The 21,139-nt window shown below is 50.5% G+C and overlaps 6 protein-coding genes across 6 annotated transcripts; 3 read left to right on the top strand and 3 right to left on the bottom strand.

Annotated features, from left to right (window-relative positions):
- Window positions 1–1,645: 1,645 nt before the first annotated feature.
- On the top strand, window positions 1,646–4,460 carry N7457_001448 (TMEM198/TM7SF3 family protein; the record flags this gene model as incomplete). Its single annotated transcript, XM_057172494.1, has 4 exons — window positions 1,646–2,205; window positions 2,258–2,306; window positions 2,365–2,752; window positions 2,806–4,460. 4 exons carry the CDS (start codon window positions 1,646–1,648, stop codon window positions 4,458–4,460), a joined length of 2,652 nt encoding a protein of 883 aa, XP_057036397.1.
- Window positions 4,461–4,537: 77 nt separating this feature from the next.
- On the top strand, window positions 4,538–7,366 carry N7457_001447 (ERF4 family protein; the record flags this gene model as incomplete). Its single annotated transcript, XM_057172493.1, has 2 exons — window positions 4,538–5,363; window positions 6,096–7,366. 2 exons carry the CDS (start codon window positions 4,538–4,540, stop codon window positions 7,364–7,366), a joined length of 2,097 nt encoding a protein of 698 aa, XP_057036396.1.
- Window positions 7,367–10,336: 2,970 nt separating this feature from the next.
- N7457_001446 (AP-2 complex subunit mu) lies at window positions 10,337–11,791 on the top strand (the record flags this gene model as incomplete). The annotated part of the gene is made up of 3 exons (XM_057172492.1): window positions 10,337–10,673; window positions 10,733–11,723; window positions 11,785–11,791. The coding sequence occupies 3 exons, from the start codon at window positions 10,337–10,339 to the stop codon at window positions 11,789–11,791; spliced, it is 1,335 nt and encodes a 444-aa protein (XP_057036395.1).
- Window positions 11,792–12,456: 665 nt separating this feature from the next.
- Window positions 12,457–13,260, bottom strand: N7457_001445 (uncharacterized protein; the record flags this gene model as incomplete). The annotated part of the gene is made up of 1 exon (XM_057172491.1): window positions 12,457–13,260. The coding sequence occupies one exon, from the start codon at window positions 13,258–13,260 to the stop codon at window positions 12,457–12,459; it is 804 nt and encodes a 267-aa protein (XP_057036394.1).
- A 3,302-nt stretch (window positions 13,261–16,562) lies between these two features.
- On the bottom strand, window positions 16,563–18,553 carry N7457_001444 (putative C2H2 finger and ankyrin domain protein; the record flags this gene model as incomplete). The annotated part of the gene is made up of 2 exons (XM_057172490.1): window positions 16,563–18,451; window positions 18,505–18,553. 2 exons carry the CDS (start codon window positions 18,551–18,553, stop codon window positions 16,563–16,565), a joined length of 1,938 nt encoding a protein of 645 aa, XP_057036393.1.
- Window positions 18,554–19,406: 853 nt separating this feature from the next.
- Window positions 19,407–20,334, bottom strand: N7457_001443 (uncharacterized protein; the record flags this gene model as incomplete). Its single annotated transcript, XM_057172489.1, has 2 exons — window positions 19,407–20,169; window positions 20,306–20,334. 2 exons carry the CDS (start codon window positions 20,332–20,334, stop codon window positions 19,407–19,409), a joined length of 792 nt encoding a protein of 263 aa, XP_057036392.1.
- Between the last annotated feature and the right edge of the window lie 805 nt (window positions 20,335–21,139).

Here is a 21,139-nt window from a genome sequence, read left to right as displayed (position 1 = left end):
GCAATTCGGTTGTCCACGTTGTTTTTAGTGAAGCTCCTAAGGTCGTGTTAGAGCTATAGCCCTACCCCGGAATCCTCCTGCAGCAATTTCTTATTTACGGGCCTAGACAGCTATAACCAACATGGGCATGGTCTTAGGATCACGGACCCAACATATCAAGTCCCCGGCTATAAAAAGGCAAGGGTGGACTGTAGTAAAGCAATTAGACAGAAACAATCGAGCCTAATCGACTAGCCGACTCCTTTCAAACGTTTCATTGGACGCCATCGTGAATGCCAACGGGACACGCCAACGAAGATGTGGAGGAAAGCCCACGCAACGAATCAGGAAAAAATCAAATAAAACAAGGGAAAAACCGCGCGATCAGCCTGATCACGTCACAACCGATCACATCCAAGGTCAACGGGACGGAGTAGGGAGTACAAATGTACTCCATACTCCGTCCACGGTGTGCACACCAACCTGGGAATGGAAACTGATAGGAAGATCGGCTAGGGAGCAGATCGCAGTGGAGAAGGCAGACGTTGGCAGAGTCACCGCTGATTGATCGAACCACGCTGACCAGATATTAAGATAGCTGCCTGTCTCAGATGTATTGGCGGCTCCTTGCGGCAAACGAAAAATCAAATAGCGGCCCAACCATGTTGTACGGAGTACGGAGTACGGAGAGGTGTCGGGGTCAACAATATCTCACGCCCACCTGCAGATAACTGCGTGGCAATGGGAAATTGCTTTCTGCCATATGGAACCAAATGGGACCGAATGGGACAAAATTGGGCAAACTTGGTTAAATAGTTCGTTCGATAGATCCGCTGCGATAGTTTTCCATACGGCGCCACCCGTGGGAAACACCTGACTCTTTCTCTCTCGTTCTCGTCTGTCGCGCTCACCGCGAAGTGGAACTGATATGAATGACGGTGAGAGCCAATGCTCACAGTTGCAGTGCCATCTGACAGCTCAGACAGCCCGCCCTTCCTTGGATCTGCAGTTGCGTTGTTCAACAATCACACCAGAGGACAATTGGACAACTCCCCCTGTTCAACTCGGTCATTGGCACCGCAAATAGCACGAACCCTCTATTTGGAAGGGCAATATTCGCCGAACCAAAGAACCAGAGACGATGGAGGACTCCACAATATGGAGACCTGGGCGGGTGCGGTGCTCTGTATGGCCTTCTGGAAATGCGACTAGTCCGAGTTGATCCTTGCTAGAGATCAGCAATTTCCTCGATCGGTGGGGCGCAAGTAGATAGCTCACTGCAACTCGCGTGGACGAACAATTTCTCTGTTTGGTGGAATCGGACTTTGTGCCAATAAAACTCAATTCACCATTCAAAGCCTTTCCTGTTTCGTGGCTCTCGTGTGGCCATTTCGTTTATATGTAGGGAGGCCTAGGGCTGTCACTCCGCTTGCTTCCTTTTTCTTACAATTCTCTATCATGCGTCCCTGACGCAATTATATACTCCTTTCTTTTTTTGTTTTAATTATTAATCGCCTTCCTCCCCAGAGCTTGTTATTGCTCTCGCGTGCAGTCGTGCCGACTAGCATCGCGTGCGGGATATGTCAAGGCGTGGGCCATACATTAACTACCGATATTGCTCTACGGAGAAACAAATCTATTGCAGAGGGTCACTTGCAAACCCACAATGCGGTGGTCTTCACTGATCGTCCTGATCCTGTCCCTGTTCTTTTTTGCAGGGACATTGGCCGCGCCGGTGCCAGGCCTAGGACGACGCGATGTTGAAGCCACCAGCCTCAAAGTCAGACAAGAAGAGGACCCTAAACCGGGTCCTACTACGACAGAGGTCCCACCGAGCGAGGCATCAACGACAGCAACCCAGAAGGAAAAACCGAAATCAGTAACGGATGCTTCAGTAACGGATGCTTCGGCAACGGCTGAGGCTACAAGCACAGGGACTACGGTCTTGAGCACTGCTTCAACTAGAGCTACGACGACTACAACTACGAATGCTCCGACAACTGCCACTACTACTACTACTAATACTGCTGCTTCTGCCACTGAAACTGTGCCCTCGCTCGATGGAACAACTGCATCGTCTCAGCAGGAAGCAGCGGACGCGACAAGGCCAACCTATTCCGGGGGTCTGCCGATTGAACCGAAGATCACTCCAGCATGGGGTGTAGGAGGATTCTTGCTCATAGTCCTAGGAGCCGTTCTTGCCTTCATCGGAGTCCGCAAGCAATGGTATTTAATTATTAATTCTGCGATAATGATGGGCATTTACTGACAGGAACAGGGTCCAAATCTTCCTCGCAACAGGATTCCTTAGTGCGTTGGGAGTTACCGTGAGTTTGAGTACTTCGAACAGAGCACGAGGCAAATATTAATCAATTTTTATGACAGGTCCTGATTATCTATGTGATGAGTCCCCCGGTCAGCAACGCAGTGCAGGGTGGCTATTTGGTCGCCGTGTTCTTCACAGGCGCCGTCTTTGGTGGTCTGTCCCTCGTATTCAGAGAGATCTGCGAGGGACTGGGCTGTCTTCTGGGCGGATTCTGCCTGAGTATGTGGTTCCTCGCTTTGAAATCAGGTGGTCTTTTGACCGAAGGCGGCCCCAAAGCCGGCATGATCATTGCTTTCACTGTGGGATTCTACTCCCTGTCATTTAGCCACTATACACGGCCGTACGGATTGATTGGATGTACATCTTTCTCCGGGGCAACTGCCCTGGTCCTTGGAATTGATTGCTATAGCAGAGCTGGACTAAAGGAGTTCTGGCTCTATATCTGGGGTAAGCTTTTGCTGTTTGTTATCAGACTGTTACCTCATTGCTAACGGGCCTAGGCTTGAACAACAACGTTTTCCCGCTCAGAACGAACACCTACCCCGTAACACGTGGTATCCGTGTTGAGCTCGCCGTAACAATCATTGTTGGCGTGCTAGGCGTGATCTCTCAAATCAAACTCTGGAATGTCATCAAGACACGCAGAGCGACGGAGGAGAACTCTCGCCGGGAACACGATAGGAAGATCGAAGAAGAAGACGCAGAAGCTGGTCGGCGTCTCGAAGAGAAGAATATACAAGAGCGTGCCGAATGGGAGCTTATCTACGGTAACGGTAAGGCTGCTTCAGTCTCAGAGACTGTTGTTGGAGACTCTCGACAAGGTTCGGATGGCTTTGAGTCCTCCGACAACGAAAAGGATGCTGCCGAGATCAAGGAAATACAGATCTCTGATACATCTGGCAGTGTCTCTGACGGCGAGAAGAACGGTCAGGGTGAGAATGATGCCCGGGAACTCGAGACTGTGCCGGAGGAATCATCCCAAAAGGAAGGAGAAGCAAACCACGACCAGGAGCCGCGGGAAGATGGCCAATCCGACGAAAAGACCCCAAGACCTACAACACCTGTTGTTACTCATGTTCTTGGCGAGGGAAATGACGACTCCTCGGAGATCGGTGCTGATATCGGCTCGGAGGTCGGTACGCCGCGCTCCAAACGCTTGTCTGGCACAGAAACCTTGAACCGGTCATCCTGGAGGAGCAGCAATGGCATGATGGTTTCTTCGGAGTCCCGAGCGGCTCTGGTGGCTCATGGCGATGCTAATTCGTCTGTATTGGGTGTTGCGGACGATCTTCATGTTATGAGCGTCGGTTGCCCGAGTGTTGCCTCGGATGCAGATGCTCGCGATCAAGTCAAGGAAATTCAGAAAGAAACCAATACCGCAGAGCCAACCCCCGCAAAGGACTTGACTGATGTGGAGACCAAGCCGAATTCTGTTCCCCAGATTGTTCAAGACTCTGCACCCATCCCCGATCCAACCCCAGCCAAACCTGCTGTCGAACAAGATGTCAAAAAAGGGGCGATGGAAGAGAAGCCTGTCACTCAAACCATTCGCAAGGTGTCTTCTGTTCAAAGCGCTATCCTTGCTCTGGAGCAAAATGAAAACTCCAAAACACCGGAGCGACTCAAGCCTTCGGTCAAACCGGCAACAATTCGTCAAACTCAGGTTGCTGATACTCCCAAAACGACAGTGGAAGTGAAGAAGAAATCAACACTAGAACCTTCGCCTATGGGTGATGCAAAGTCCGAAAAGATGAAGGATGGTAATGCCATCCCTACTGCTAAATCGGTCAAAGCCGAGTCCATCGCCCAGCCCAAGGTTGAGGCTATCCCAGAACCCAGAATTGAGCCCAAGGCTGAGCCCAAGGACAACCCGAAGGTCGAACCCAAGCTTGAACTGAAGACCGAGCCAAAGGCTGAGCCCAAGGTCAAGGTGATCAAGAAACTGGATGCCTCATCTGTCAAGTTCATCCCAGAACAAACATCACGAGTGGTTCATTCATACCGCACGAACGAATGGGCCAAGCACCTCGCAGATGCAGACACTCCCGAGATGGAGCCTATTGAGTTTGAACCTGAACCTGAACCCGAACTTTCAGACGAAGTTCACGAGGTTGCGGCAGTTGTGGATGTCGACGGTCTCCTACAAACCCCCTGACCGCACAACCACCGCCAATCGTGAACAGGCCTGAAACCTATGAGGTTGATAATCAACAATCTGCCTACGTTGCATCGATGCCCTCCCCAGATATTCCGCAGTCAAAGACACGGACCACCGCCCAAGGTCTCGCCAAAGCGAAACCAACGACAGTAACCCGCAACAACTCGACAAGTTCAGCCAATTTGTTACGGTCAACGTCTGGTCCACTTCCTCTAATCCACGATCCAGGATTTACGTCGACGCGCAATGGATCAACCCCGCTGTTGACAATCAACACAACCATTGAGCCCAAAGAAACAGAGCCCTCACCACGCTGGAACGGGCCACCTCCCCTCCTCGCAGTCCGCGAGAACATGGTCCGAAACCGCATGTCCTCGACATCCAATCGCTATGACCCCTGGGCCTCACGTAATCTCTCCCGCCAGTCCCTCCCGGAAATTCCCCCGCTGAATTCTCCGATATCACCACCACTCCCCGTCCCGGAGGAAAGGAGCGAAGAGTACCAACAAGCCAAGTCTAAGGATCAAGATGATATCCCCCTTTCCAAGCGCCGCACCCTGCTGCAGCGCCAGGTCATGAAGTCACCGTCCATAGCCAGCCTTCGCAGTCTTGAGGCTCAATCCCCCGTGATTTCTCAGCTTGCCCCCGCTGGCGAGCTCAACAGATCTGCCTCGAGAATGGCCGCATGGCGACAATCCGTCCGCGAGGAAATCTCTCAGAAGCGGGATCCTTTGGCTCTCCAGTCACCACCGCTCAGCCCAGCCAGCCCCGATCGGTCGCGCAATACATGGGGCTCCGTGCAACAGATGCGCGAGGCTTCGTCTACCCAGCTGGGTAACGCGATTGCCGAAGGCATGCAGCGTGGAGGCATGTCCGACCTTCACCGTCAGGCGATGCGGCGTATGCAAGCTTCGGCGAATCGAAAGCTGTAGTTGCCAGTTCATGGATCGGTTATTCAGTTTACTCGCTATACCCTTTGATTTGATTTTTGATTTTTATTTAACCAGGTGTTGTTATCACACGCCATGGCGAATGTGTTTCCCGCACGATTTTACGAAGTATTTATCGCATCGATGTCTATATAGTCTTTGACATAATGTATATTGTGCCTTCGGGTTAATTTTGCTTATTCCGAAACGCGCAAGCTCTACTTCGAGTCATGCGGCTGGAAAAAAGGACTTGGAGTGAAATGAAACAGAATCAGGTCAGAGTTGCCCTTGCCATCGCCTTGATTATCATTCTGCATGTATCTATTAGCGTTTGCAATAGTGTGCCTACTACCCAATAAAGCCCAAGGATGAAACAAGGGACGGCGGGTTAATCACAGTGAAACCGGGGCAAACGACTCGCATATTATTGGATTTTAGGCATCCCTTCGAGTTTCTTGCCTTTGACATAAGAGGTAGGAGGTGCCCAATGGAGGTCCAATGTCCAAATGTCCACCGTTGGATATCAATCGTCACTGAGACTGAAATTTGTATACGCCAAGCTAGCTTCTATAAGGATTTCGCCTCAAACTTGAGCTCCGAGACAATTCGCCTTTTGTCGTTTCCCTTGAATTTATCAATTTCTAATCCATCATTCTGTTATTACATTCGTTCTAATATTTGTTGCTGCATGTCCTCTACACAGAGCTTTTTTTCCTTGGCCGATCTCCATCTCCGACCTCGAAGCCTCCCCCTCTCCTTTCTCCCCTCAAAACGGCGTCGTTCACAGCCTACAGACCTCTTTCGAGGGAGGAAGAAGCAACTTGTAATCCAGTACGCCGTCAATATTCCCTAACACGGCCATCCGCCAATCGCGCCCCCGTGGAGCCCACTCCGTCATTCGTTCGCGCGCAGCGACGACAGTGCGTCCCGATCTCTGGCCCGCCATCGCTCCTCCGCCCTGCAGCAGTCCGGCTCGCAAACCCAGTCAACCACGTCCCACGAATTACTCCAATCACCCTACGCGCACAACAATCTGACGAAAGCCTCCCACTCGCCTTCGGCCACTCGCGCGACGCTTACCCACTCCTCAGCGTCCCAGAGCGACGCCGCAGTCGCCTAACCCCGTCCCCGAGCAGCCTCCTCGTCGAGCGCAGCCAAGAGGAGACAGAAAGTGGGCGGACGAGCATAGCTCTACCCCGACGACACCGTCGCAGCGAACAATTCTCGCCGACGGAAATGGCCGCCGCCTTTGCGGGCAGCGCTGCACGGGAAACCGAGAACCTGCGCCCCCCCGCTGCAGTGCATATCTCACAAGATGGGACTCGACAAAATGACCGGCCTCGTCACGCCCAGTCGCAGACTTCTCCGCTCTCTCAGTCCCAGATCGCTTCCATCCCTTCGCACACCGGCCAGGCGCCTGCCGATGTCGCAGAGGAACTGGCTTGGGGCCCCGCTCACCCCTGTTTTCCTCATGTGAATCCGCATGTGCCCATTGGGTCGCGGGAGCACATGACCACGCGTGTGATTCGTATTCGGCGTGACTGGATGATCAAGGGCGATCTGGCGCCGACGTTTTCGAATCTGTATCCCGAGATCCTGGACCCGTTGTTGTCGGAGCATGAATTCCGACGGGTGATTTCCACCGTCAATGATGGTATCATCAAGGCATTTGATCCGTTCAGTTTCCGTAATTGGTTCGATAGTGCGGTGGGACTGTTGACTGGTTGGGTATGGGATGATCTCAATGCTCCTGCGGTGAAGAGCCACCTACAGCAAGTCGAGGCCTGGTTGGAGAACTGGAACCGTGAGGTCGGGGCCAAGGATGGTGTGCATATCTGGAGTCTGAGACGAACTGCATACATGTCGCTCGATATCCAGATCCCCGACCCGAAGGTTGGAATTATACCCAGCGAGGCACCTTCAGTCACCAATACTAGGCCCAGTACTGGTACTGGTATTGGTGCTGGGGGTTGATGGCGCTGCCCTGTTGGTGCGCGTCTTTTTTCTCCCTCTTCCCCTTTTTTCTCTTTGCTTTCGGTTTGTACATGTTTTTTCTTTTTTTTTCTAATTTGGTGCCTTTCCCCCTGGGACCCTCTGCGTGATATCCATCCCCCGGCAATTTTTCTTCCCCAAATCCCTTTCCTTACCTTCGTTGTCTACGTCTTGATATGGAGGCTTGCGTTCTAATCTTGGTGTGGCTTAATCCTTTTATTTTACCTTTTCTTCTGTCATCTTTCTTCTACATATCCCTGTCCATTCCCCTACGGGCTACTTTACCCTGCTTTCTTATTGTCATCTGGCCTCTTTGTCCATATCTGGCGACCATGCTGCAATTTTACCATAGACTTGCTAGCTTTTCACAAAAGGAATATATTGCGGACTTTCTTCCCTCCGCTTTAATGCTCACCTTACGTCTCTCCTGAATAGAAGTAAAAATAACTTTTGAACGAGTATGCTCCTTGATGGGGCTTGGCCTAATATGGGCGAGATCTTCGGCAGTATTATAACACCGAGGCAGCAGATCTTTGCAATCGCTGAGCTGTATCGAAGGCTGACAACAATAATAGTGGCTTAGACGGACACCAGCGATTGAGGCGTTATGTCGTTAAACACAACAGCAGAATAGATGCCCTTTCTCCACAACAGCTTCTGATGAATTGCACCGAGATGTCGATGGATGCCTCCACATCTATCTTCTGTTATTGTGATCTTGGCCCTCGAGCCTTCTTGTCGAAATATCGACAGGAAAGGATTTCCCTCATTGGGGTGGGAGTTCTCCAAGGGATTAACGTCGTAGAGCCGCTCAACATATGGGAAATCTTAGCTGTAACGATGCTGTGAATTCTTGGAAGTTTCAGGATAGCTACATAGTAATCATGCCCATTGCGAAAGACGGATTCCACTCTTCTGAGGATTTCGCTGAATTAAATGGTCTCACTATACTCCCACAGTACTTCACGCAAGATTCATCCAATACCATTATCCACCCATCAAAACTCTTCGGTCACTGTGAAACCAAGATCAGTCGAATCATTCAGCCTCGCTCCAAAGATCTGTTTGCTATATTCAAAATAGTGCGCAAGTGTTGCGTTACTATTGTTGATATGTCAATGGACACTCCAGGAAGGAGCTTGGGAGCTTCAAAGGCCCCGGATTTCCCAATTTCCCTCTTCCGCCTACTCCATCTCCCCCAGGCTCTACATGATTCCATTTCCCTTTGAGGTATCCAAAGCGGTTGTCTAACAGACTAAGGCCGTTCACATTATGAGACTTCCGACATATCTCCAGGGAGATAGAAGCAACTAGGAAAAGACGAGGCACAGAACCGAAAGGATGTAAAGAGAAAGATGTGGCTCTACCGAAGACATTCTCCCAAGTGGACGCCATGAACCAAGTTGAGGGGAGTTCCGGCCAAGTTCCTGACCTTTTGTTCCTTCTGAAGCGAAATTACCAAAGAAACATGAGACAACTGCGCGAGATCCGTTGTCAGCAACGGCATACGCTGAACCCGCTACAGACTCGGCTGTCGAGACTCCCACGACGAAAAAAACCTCCTGTCCTACCTATGTAACTTGACAGTTTCGTTTCATTGAGTAATTCACTCTGAATCCATCAACCGAGATTCCAAAGAAAGCCTATGGCAGGTTGGTGGCCAAGCTGCGGAATGAGCAAACGAACTTTTATTGATTCAGAACCCCGGGCCCTTTCAAACGCTTCATATAAGCGAGGAGGCAACACTTGCTATTGTCGGACGCCTCGGACTAAAGCAGGGCGAGGAGTTTATCAAACATCAGTCATCATTCATGGCCCCCAGTCCCACTTGAGACAGTGGAGCTCCCTAGTGCTGCCCGTAAGTCATTCCCCTAGATATTTCCCTAGGCAGATCAATATTTTTTATAAGATTGGAACTGATAGCTCACAGACGAAATGATTGGCATCACAAACAAGTACCTAGGTCTCTGCGGCCAGAAAGAAGCAGCTACGCGTTGCACCACAAGTACCATTATTTCCGGTATCCTTGACAAATTTAACTATGGCAGCTGGTCTTTGAGCCGCCAAACTGAGGCTTCTTTGACCTCTTGTCTGTTCACTATCAGAGGAAATGTATACCAAGCAAAGGAAACCTGTGACTTAGCCTTTGGTACGGAGAGAAGGATGGCCGGACAAGCCCATTAACATGAGTCTTGTTGGAGCAAAGAAGCTATATGCTAGCACAGGTGGTGGTCAGGCATTAGGATATATGGGCAAGACTGTATCGATTCTAAGCTAAGTTTGAAAAGGTCTTTGCTAAATGTGAGAGAAGCATCCACTGGTCTTCTTCGGTGGACCAGCCCGGCGAGGGGGCCCCGAGAGAATAGAATCATCTTCCCGATATCTCATTGAGCTAGCCATAACTGTATGGCCCTGAATATGTCTGGTTTTGAACTAATAGAAAGTCAGAATACCTGAATTGCTATGACAGAGGCCTTAATGAGTAAGGTACCTAACCTCCTTAGCATATCCCCTTGGAAAGCTGGTATGCAAAATGAAGCTTTCATGTAGTACGGTATAAACTTGAACAGTTGGCTGCGTTTACGGCCTCGGTACTGAGAGAGTTACTCAGGTCTTGATGGACTATATTCTAGAATGCTTTTCATCCTTATTAGCTTACCCCCATCCAATAAACCCTTTGCGTTTTCCAACGTTAAGCACTACGAAGTTACACTTTAAATCCCATCAAAGTACAATGGATATTCCTAGACAAGCAGCACAAGCCACATATGAGATTCCCATCTTCGCGTATTTTTGTTATTGCGGCAAGTCAAGAATTGAACAATCCAAGTGATCTGGAATTGAACGGCCAAAGCGAACCTCCTTTTTATACTCCAGGCGGTGTCCACCACCCCACCCCTGTTTCCGCAGCTCTCCAGCTCCAACTCCAGCACTTCGACTCACTAACCCAACATGCTGTCGGGGATCCTCGTATTCAATCAGAAGGGCGAGAACCTCATTTTTCGCGCCTTCCGCAGCGATTGCCGTCCACGTCTGGCTGATATCTTCCGCATCCAAGTCATCTCCAACCCGCAGGTGCGCTCGCCGATCCTGACTCTGGGCTCGACGACATTCAGCCATGTCAAGCACGAAAACATCTACATAGTGGCCGTGACCAAGAGCAATGCCAATGCCGCGCTGGTGTTCGAGTTCCTCTACCGGCTGATCATGCTCGGGAAGAGCTATTTCGGGAAATTCGACGAGGAGGCCGTGAAGAACAATTTCGTCCTGATCTACGAACTGCTCGATGGTACGAACCTCCCCCTAACTCAATGGCCCTGAATGAGAAACTCACAATTCCTCCCCCAGAAATCCTCGATTTCGGATACCCGCAGAACACCGAAACCGACACCCTCAAGATGTACATCACCACCGAAGGCGTCAAATCCGCCATCGCCAACTCCCCAACCGACTCCTCCCGAATCACCCAACAAGCCACAGGCGCCCTCTCCTGGCGCCGCTCCGACATCAAATACCGCAAGAACGAAGCCTTCGTCGACGTAATCGAAGACGTCAACCTCCTGATGTCCGCAACAGGCACCGTCCTACGCGCCGACGTCAACGGCCAGATCGTCATGCGCGCCTATCTAACCGGCACCCCCGAATGCAAATTCGGCCTCAACGACCGCCTCCTCCTAGACACCGGCGACACCTCAAGCAACGCGAACGGCCGCGGCAACATCAACGGACTGGGCACATCGAAAGCGACCCGCGCCGCGGCCGGCTCCGTCACACTGGAAGACTGCCAATTCCACCAGTGCGTGAAACTGGGGCGCTTCGACGCCGACCGGATCATCTCATTCGTGCCGCCGGACGGCGAGTTCGAGCTGATGCGCTACCGCGCCACGGAGAACGTCAACCTGCCGTTCAAAGTGCACCCGATTGTGCGGGAGATCGGCACGACGAAGGTCGAGTATAGCGTTGCGATCAAGGCGAATTACAGCTCGAAGCTGTTCGCGACGAATGTCGTGATTCGCATCCCGACGCCGCTTAATACTGCCAAGACGACGGAGCGCACGAGCCAGGGCCGCGCGAAGTATGAGCCTGAGCAGAATAATATTGTTTGGAAGATTGCGCGCTTCTCGGGACAGTCGGAGTATGTGCTGAATGCTGAGGCGACGCTTACTTCGATGACGCATCAGAAGGCTTGGAGTCGGCCGCCGTTGAGTCTTTCGTTTAGTTTGCTTATGTTTACCTCTTCCGGTTTGCTGGTGCGCTATCTGAAGGTCTTTGAGAAGAGTAACTATAGCTCTGTGAAGTGGGTACGGTATATGACTCGTGCGGGAAGTTACGAGATTCGGTATGTGTTACTCTCTCCTCTTTTATATGATAGTTATGGTCGCTAACACAATTACTTTTAGGTTCTGATTCTCTACAATGTCGAGGCGGGTTGGGCTCGTGTGGGATGGAGTCCCGAGCAATGTTCCAAGATATCCATGGACCTTATTCCCTCTTCATCTTCTTATTTTTGATTTTGCGCAGCACAATGGGTGTCGGGCGTTGGATGGAGCCATATACATACTGGGTTTTTCTCAAAGTATCCGAATTCTTCACTGTATCTTGCATATGTGTAATTTACTTGGAACTTCTTTGTAGCATTGCTTTTTTAAGAGTGACTACTTTTCTAGAAGAGCGAAGCAATCTGTAATGGTAAAAGCAGTCAAGTTCGTAGTAGTAGATAGTAGTACAATTCCCAAATAAGCATCAATGCCAAAGAGATATAGCAGATGTGTAGTAGTAAATCACACGAGTTGAACAGTATGAGCAGGCCCAGCTAGGGGCGGAATGTTGGACAGGAAGAGCAAAACATATTCACATAGCCCGAGAAAAACGGAACTTGACAAGATAGAAAACAAGCAGTTTGTGCCGGCCAATGGACCAAAAAAAAACCGAAAGAAATGATGATACAGGGGGTGTCTTTTGGCATAGGAAAAACAAGGCCGTTCGGGCCAATAGGGTCAGTCACAGGGTAGTGTACAAAGGTCATATATGATACATTAAGAGAACATTGAGGAAAGTGAGGTAGGGAAGGTTCAACGCCGACGCGAGTGCAGGCCGACACGACCCTCGCCGACGAGGGACTGCCACCTGGACCCGGCGTGGCTGCGGCCCATTTGGCGCGCACACTCGTCCCATTCGGCTTGGGAGAGGCGGAATTTCTCGAGGACCAGCTCGATGAGACGTTGATCTTCTTCGGGAGTCCACTTGTCTTGTGGAGCCGAAGTGGCGCACTCTGTGCCCTCGATGGAGGGCAGGGGGGTGTCGGGGTCGATTTGCGAGCCAGTTTGGATCTTGTAGTCCATCCGGCGGGGAGGAGAAGGAGGAGATTCGGTGACGGGAGGGGAGTGTAGAGAGTAGAAGTCTGTTGAGGAAAGGCCGAGAGGCATGTCGTGGGGAACGTGGCAGTGACGTTTGGGAGTCGCAAAGCGGTTGCGCGGGCGACTCATCTCCGCGTCACTGTCATCATCGAAAGTGTCGCGGCGGCGCTTGTTTGCGCCGCGTGCGGGTGCAGAGGGAGGAGGGGGAGGTGTGAGAGCGGCAGTTCTGGGGGGTGGTGTAGGTCTGGGAGAAACGGGTCGGGCGGCTTTTTGCGATCGCGGCGAGCGGCGGGCTGTGTTGAAGGGAAGGGGGCTCTGGAGGCGTTGAGGTTTTACTGATCGGCGCGATGGAGGTGCGGGCGATCCATTGAGTAGAGACTGTAGTGCGCGGCATGTGCCGAGGAGGCCGTTGCCTGACGCAGATCCTGAGTCGGAGGGGGGAGGTGTTGAGAAGAGGCGACTGGGTGTGAAGCGAGACGACCGGCGCACATCGCATGGGAGGGCTGATGGGAGAAGCATGGTTGTAGGAAATAATTGATGGCGCGAGTAGAGCGGTTTGAAATTGGTTTGGAAAGTTGGTCAAAGAGAGTCAACGTCGAGTGATCGAGGCGTGGCGCGATTTGTGGGCAGACTGCGATTGCGCCGGAGGCAGTTGCAGTGCGCGCTGATGGAGTTGGGATTGCGAAAATGAATGGATAACGTTGTGGTTGAAATGCGCTTCCAATTCCACCTTTTCCGGAGGATGCGACAGCAAGTTGTAAGATTTGATTGTTTGGAGGGAGTGTTGTCAGGGAGAAGAAGTTGGAGGGCAAATGCCGAGATAAAAGAAAATTGGGGCCGCAAACGGTCAAGCGAATATCTCCCGTACAACCTTCTGGCTATTTTGGTCACAAAGAATGTGGGATCTGAATGGATTGATTCCAAATGAATTGCAAGACGTTCTGAAAGAAGAAATGGCCAGATATATCTTGCCTAGATAACGAAGATGATGATAGCAGAGGATACTGAGAGATACGGAGTGGAATGAAGCCCTTTCTATTATACTACTTGACTCGACTATCTAGGTACACACTCTGTTTCAGTGAGACCGTGTCCTAGGGCGTCTAGGACAAGAGGGGTTGCATGCAAGGACAGAGACAAAGAGAAAACAGAGGGAGAAAGATAGGACCCCTGAGACACTTTTTGTCAATTACACTTCCTAATTGGGAAGGAGATCGGCCACGAGACTGGAATCTCTTTGAATTTGCTGCATCTTCAGCATTGTATTGGTGTATTGCCTGTAAAACGAAATGAATAGTCACCTTAATGGCGTGCATTGGGCTGCATCCTAGGGTTCTGAACTGAACCACGAGGGGGAAACGCGCTTAGATGTCATAGTCTTTGTCTGAGCCTGGATTTCTGATTTTTCTTCGCCACTGGGGGCGAAGTCGCGTTTTAATAGTGATCTCAAAGAGGGTGAAGATTCCCTTCCATTCCCCTACCCTTCACCAGCCCAGGAGGTGTTCGTTTCCTGCCCTCTAGGACATCTTGATCCAGGATTCCTGAACACCTGGATTGTCCTTCGCTGTTCTTAGACCTTGGACCTTGGAGAATGGGAGAATGGGGGAATGGCGGACTTGATTTTTTCTGCGCGCGACGCGTCGCGTGGTTCGCGTGGCGCGTCGTGGCGCGCGACAAGATTTAGTGGCGCATATTTGATGCGCTCATACTCCGTACACTACTATGCTCCATACATCCGGAGTACTCTATACTGTATTTCTCATCATTCCATGTATAATGTATGGAGTACATACTCCATACATACTCAGGCATCAAGCCCCGCGTGGGTCAATGCTTAGAATGCCATGTGTAGGAACAAAGAGGGTCACTTGGGCTCGGACCTTCCGCCCTTGACATCGGAGGGTTTTGTATACTGTAATGAACCTCAACCGCCCTTGCTTCTCTTTGCACAGTATCTACGGTATACTCGCATGAAGATGTGACTTGCAGCATCCTGCAGAGCTGCATACTGCAACGGATGAGAGTTCTCTATTGAGTGTCCATACACGCATCCATATGTGCCTAGGTCATTTCATGCTCTTGCAAAACGAGTGTCACTACAAGCAATTGGCAGAACCTCAATACACTTCTCATGAAAAACCTGAAAGGGGCCTGATCCTTGAACCCCGTTTGGAGCTAGGAGAGCTAGGTATGCCTCCAAAGACACAACCCACTAAAGCGGATCTCGTCGTACCTGCGGTATTCTGGGGGTGGAGCTCGGAAAGGATCACAGAGTACTCCGTACATTCCAAGAGGCTGGTAAGGCCATGTTCGGAAACGTGTGTTCCCAGCCACCGATCAAAATCCCCTCTGGCGCAAGGGATAGCCGAGGTCGCCGAGGGCACTTTCCGCAACAAAGAGTCATAGGCACAAGCTTAAGAAGTTTAAGATTGCAGGATCTAAGGCTTCAAGACACGAAATATCCATATTTACTATAGCACAATCCCAATCCCAATCTCAATACCGATGGAATGGTTTCTTGCTAGAGTCTACGGAGTACCAGTTTGGATGCTATCTAAGCTTTCCGCTGCAAGACACTGCGGCAATGCAAGACACGAGCCCCTTCCCACCACGGGCGCTAATGTCGATCCCTCGATGCTCCCCACAAGCTTGATTCCGTGCCCTAATGTGGCTGGGGTGAGATCATTGCTCCTCTGGACGGCCCCGCTTGGCCTTTGAGCTTCCCCCAACGGGCAAAATGCTCGTAGCTTTCATACCTTCACGTTTGCAGTCTGATGGTCTCAGACATTGCTCAAGAAGGGACTCTTGGCAGATGTCTTTACACCATCACCCTCTCCTTGTCTTGCTTTTCCTGCCAGACTATAGCATTATCTCCGCATCCTTCCGCTGGCGATCACCCCCTCTATAATTCACCGAGTACTATTAGCTTCTCCTTGGGATTTATCGAGGGCATTATAGAGGGGTGTTGGGAGAGGGTGTTTATGATGTAGTTCTCAAGGCTGTGTCCTACTGCTACACTCCCGATCAATGGTTGTTGGAAATGAATATCTCCAGGCGTATATGGAGCATCCTCAGCTATGCATACACCAATCAGCCTCTATAATCGACTATTGGTCGAGAAGTGAAACCAACTTGCCAGATATCGAGTCGATCATCACTCCTATTTCTATATCGAGTCCTCCTCCTTCTCTTCTCTCTTACACTATGTCACGCGGTAGCTCTACCCGAGACATAGGGATACGAGTAAAGAGGCAATCCAGGTTAAAGGGGACTGTGGTGTGTAGCTCCTGTCTTCATAGTACCCAATAGAAAAGGAAAGCCCCGCTCCCTTCCCTTCTATCCTTGTCCATCTGATCGTAGCAGTGATACTGGCCATGCCTTGCCGCCTCTTACTTCATTGTGGGCCGTGAAGTATACCTAGGTAGATCGAGGGGCCAAGAACTATTGCCACTGTATTTTGCCACCTATCTGTAGGGATAGTCAATGGGTATGTAGCCATGATTTACCTGTATCCTATCAAAAGCTCACTCACAGCAAGTCGGGTTCACTTAGGCAGCACGATTCATTGACTGTTGTCCCGGGCTTGGTTGGGAAAAAGTAGCTTCTCGGATATTTTCTATGAAAAAGGCCGTGTGCTACAGCTCGGTTTGGACTATGAAGCAGGTGCACAAAATAAGTGATTGACTCGCTGGCGAGGAGAAAAATGAATCAAGCTTGACGATGAGTGATATTTTCTTCGCTCTCATTGTGAGTGTATCGAAAGATGATATCTACATGAAGGAATAATTTCCATGGATGCTCTGGGGGTATACAACAAGGCCTCATTGACCTTGCATTCTCCGGAAGCGCTCTTCCGCAGCTCTTGCTCTGCGCTCTCTCTCCAACCGCATTCTCATCTCCGGCGTCATGCCTCGCGTCTCCTCGTCTCTCTTTTCGGCAACAGTCTTCTCAACAGCACCAACAGTACGACCACCTGACTTGGTAGTTCTGGGCTTCGCTGCCTTCTCAGCCTCCTCCCGTTTCAAGCGATCCAAACTAGCTTTACGCCGGGTTGATTCTTCCTCCTCGGCAGTTTTGCGTTCCTTCTCGGCCCGAATTTGTGCGTCAGCTTTGGACACCGCTGATGGAACCTTGGCTGCTTCCCAGTCCCATTTTGACTCGCCGAGATCGTGGCGGGCAATGCGGAAGGCGTCGCGGGTAGCCCGGTCACCGGTGAGTTCGAATGGAGTCCGGCCCTCGTTGTTGACCACCGTTGGATCAGACCCGGCTTTTGTAAGGAGGGCCGTGACCACGGCTGGTGCGTCAAGGTTTGCGGCGAGGTGAAGGGGCGTGGGACAGCGGAAGTTTTGTGGCAGATCGGCGGGCGTGAAAGTGAACGATGGAGGTATGGAGTTGTTTGAGATATAAGACATTAAAGCAGGAATCTTTGAGCGACGGATAAGTGCTTGCAGTTGGGAAGTATGCAGCAACGCAGCTTCTTCTTCTTTCGATAGTTTTGGCTTTTGGGGTTGCGGTTTCGGGGTAGGTGTAGATGGTTTTAATTCTTCCTCGCGCCGCTTGGCTTCGGCCGCAGCCAGTGCGGCTTGGTCCACTTCGCTGACCTTCACTCGGGTCAACTCCTTGAAAGAACGCATGAGCTCGCCTTGAGTCGCGCGACGAGTGTTGAAAGGGAACCCGCGCAGTCTGGGGTCGTTCTGCCTGAGAACCTGTCCATCATATTGACCGAAAAGAGTCTTTCGATTCTGCTTTCCCGTAGCTCGGACAAACAACAGCTCGGCGGTGTCAATCATCTGGCGCCAATCCGAAAGCACCTCCCTAATATCCTTTTCAAGTGCCGCCTCGTTGTACCGGCGCAGACTCGAACCTGCCGAATGGGCAGCTCCACGGGATGCATCACTGGCAGACTGCGAGCCACCCTGCTTTCGCCGCGTCGTGTATCGGTGGAAGGTTTTGTGTGCAATAACCCGAGCCTGTCTATCTTCTACTCCGCCTTGCTTTCGGTGAATCTCTGGTGCCAGCGAGACCAACATAGCCGCGAAATGGCCACCGCCGATCATGCACATAAAGATATGAGGGCCTGAAGCGGCGGGATCTTGCGCCTTGCTCGCGTTGTTGGTGCGCGCCTTAATCGGCGCAAGCTGCTTTCGTCGCAGGGTATCAACCAAGTGAGCGGGCTCGTCTTGCTCGGCATTTGAAAAAATGGCTCTGTAGATCCCCAGAGACTTGTTTGACGGGAGACCCGAGCTAGATAGCCAAAAGAGGGGATGTTTCGGAGTACTTGGTACTCCTTCTGTATCCAAATCCTCATTCGGGTGGGACAGCTTGGCCTGCTTTTTCAGCAGGGCTGACAGTGTTGTGCCTGGGCCCTCGTTCGCATCCTCCTCCTCTGTCTCTGATGACTCGGACCCAGATATAGATTCATCTAGTTCTCCGATGGCTTTGGCAAATTCAATTTCCTCTAACGGCGCATTTCCGCGCAACTGGGCTTTGATGTTGTACCGGTGGTGGTCTGAGCGGACGTGGCTGCGCTGCTCCTGCACATTGTTGTAAGAGACTTTGCAGAGGGAGCATAGGTTGGACGTTGCGATCGCAGACTCCTGCGCTGCTAATTCGAGCTCTGCCGGGGTTGGTTCGGGTTCTTGTTCGGTGACAGGTTGGCTGGTAGTCTTGGCCGTTAAACTGGCAAGAAGTTCTTGCGGTAGATCATACACTAGAAAGATCAGCGGAATGAAGCAATGACCACATGGGGAGTTGAAAGCGCACCATAGAGCGGCCTTTTCAAAAGCTCCTCCATTTGAGTCGTTTCAACCATGATGGGCTCGGCGAAGAATGTGTATTGAGATCGTGCTGCCCCTCCAATGACGCCGATGAGTGGGTTCTTACCGCCTAAGAGCAATGCGGGCACTATGCCAACCCCTTGCGCGGTCGCTTTTATATCTTACGAAGGATCTTTCAATTAGGTTGACTCACAGTGAGATACCTCGCTCAGCCACCACTAGGTGGAGCTTGGAGACCATCCACCTGAGGACCTCTTTTATATTAGTAATTCTGAGGCAAAGTTGTCCACTGGGCTGTGCTCGCGGATATCAATGAGTCGGCCTCCCAATTAGGCAATTTATTCAGGGATTTCCTTTGCCCAGGCCGTGCTAAAGGATGTTGCATGGTAAGATAATTTTCTCAATTCCCACAGGTATTCCCATACTTATCTGTACATATTCGAGCCTCGGGTTCGGTCACGTGGTTCTATACAACCTCCGTGGTGATGTCATTGTGTTTGCACTGTTTACATTCCGATATAGGGCTGCCTTTCGTACGTGTCCAGGCACCCATTTCTAAGCCTGTCTAAGTGCCCGTGGGCTTCTTTAGTCAATGTAGGGACTACAAGGGAGAAGCAAAGTTTCCGCGGTAGGCATTTCTCTCGCCTAGCAAGTTTCACTCGTGGCTGCCATAGGCAACAAACCAATCACGTCTTTAGTCAAGACAAGCTAACCAAGAAGATTTCACAACGAAAAATTACCAAATGCTTGAAATGCAGTTGATGAAACAGGGTTCAACTAAAAAATCTCAGAAAAGGATGATCCTGCGGCGAAGGTAAATCTTTGGACATTGGTTATATCCCTGAGTCAGAAGGAAACCCCGATGCCAAGGCTATCAATGCTCGAACCTCAAGGGGAATTAGCACAAGTGCTACATAGGCTGGTATGGCCAGAAACCTGCGATTGAAAGGAGCCCCCAGGAGCTGTGTTATGCGGAAGCCAGAAGTCCTGGTAGGTGATCAACTGATCCTCCACCCACAGGCGCCAACGGCCGATTTGAAGACCCGCAGAGTTTGAATCACGGGGAGCAGTGAACCATGTTTGAAAAGGTTCTACCTCCAGAATGACTCGTCCTGCAATGCCTGCTTCCTGGCTCGATGACTGTGGGCTTGTACGTGTATAGCCTACTGTGATTCCATTTCCACCAGAACCAGGAATAATGCCAGCAATCTTTTGTGCGAGAGCTTCAGCCCTGGATTGATATCTCAGAGTGGTGGAGATACCGAAGTTTAGTCGATCCCATTCGGTGGTGAACGGCGTGAAGACAAACACTTTGGGTGCGTATATTGCATTGAGGACACCAGGGTTCTGGTCAGTTCCAATCAGAGCCGCCACGCTTTGCACATATATGGTTCCGTCTCGGAGGGCATTGAATGTATTCATAGTGAAAGAGTCGTCATCGCTTGGATTGAAGTTATGGTCAACGAATACAGGTTCCTCCCAGATATGCGAGATGTACCCACCCTTTTCTGAAATTACCATCATCACCGTGCATCCGTAGATACCCTTGATTCCTACCGCTGAGTATCCAATCAATGGATGGTAAAACCATTGTCCGGATGTTAATCCAAATTTATCAACCCAAACTGGGGTCAAGCTCTTGACATAGCTGCTGGAAGAAGAAAAGGGATTGTCAAGCCCATATCCAACTGACGAACGCCATATCAGTGTCTATCTTGGCCACTAGAAATATCTTTTTCGGGAAAGGACTATAGTGGACTCACAACTCCAATGACCCCAACAATCACATAACGTCCAATCGACAGAACTGTGACATGGCTCAAGGATATCAAGTTCCGGTGCTTTGCTATCGTCATCATTCCCGTTCTGGTGCCACTCAAGGGATCTGTGCTCGCAGTGCATGATTCTCAACGTGTATCGAATTCAGAAGCAACCAGGACCTGAGTATGACTTGTTGAGGTTGAGCTCGAGGTTAGGGGTTCCAGTTTTGTTATGGGCCATTCAATGGAGGCTGGGAATGTCAAGTGTGAGCAAGTCGTTCAGAAACAACAGAATTTCCATCCTGGAAGTTATCACTGATGAACGAGATGCTCACGCGGTCGAAGATGATGTAGACGATGCTGTATAGAGGCAAGAGTCTCTAAATGGAGTTGATGCGAATCGATCAGAGCACAGATCAGTCTCGAATGGTTACTCTTGATTATAATCATCGGTAAGATTATCGTGTGCCTTGGACAGCCTCTGAATCCATTAGTGTCATCCGAGAGCAATTTTCAGATATTCATGGAACTATTATAATGTGATTTTTTTCGCTAATGGATTCTATAGACGCTTTTCTTCTTCCATTGAATCATTCTTTGAGAAAGACAAACGATTACTCAAGTCCTACTGTAGACAATGGAGCGTTTGCTCGACAACTAATTATTTAAATATTTTGATCAATCAAAGACGGCTTAATGTTGAGATATGGGATACTTTTATGCAGATCATATGTATGATTTCTGCATAAGACAATATGAACACTGAACACAGCTAGACTAAAGCGGGATACGCTTATGACCAGTTTTGTAACTAAGCCAGTCCCTGAAAACCTGCTGGCTTTGTTTTAAATCAGAAACTAC

Source organism: Penicillium paradoxum (genome assembly GCF_028828445.1).
Source record: "Penicillium paradoxum strain IBT 22861 chromosome Unknown utg000002l_segment0_segment0, whole genome shotgun sequence".
In the NCBI taxonomy this organism is placed as follows: Eukaryota; Fungi; Ascomycota; class Eurotiomycetes; order Eurotiales; family Aspergillaceae; genus Penicillium; species Penicillium paradoxum.
This window is presented reverse-complemented; position numbering and strand designations above follow the sequence as displayed.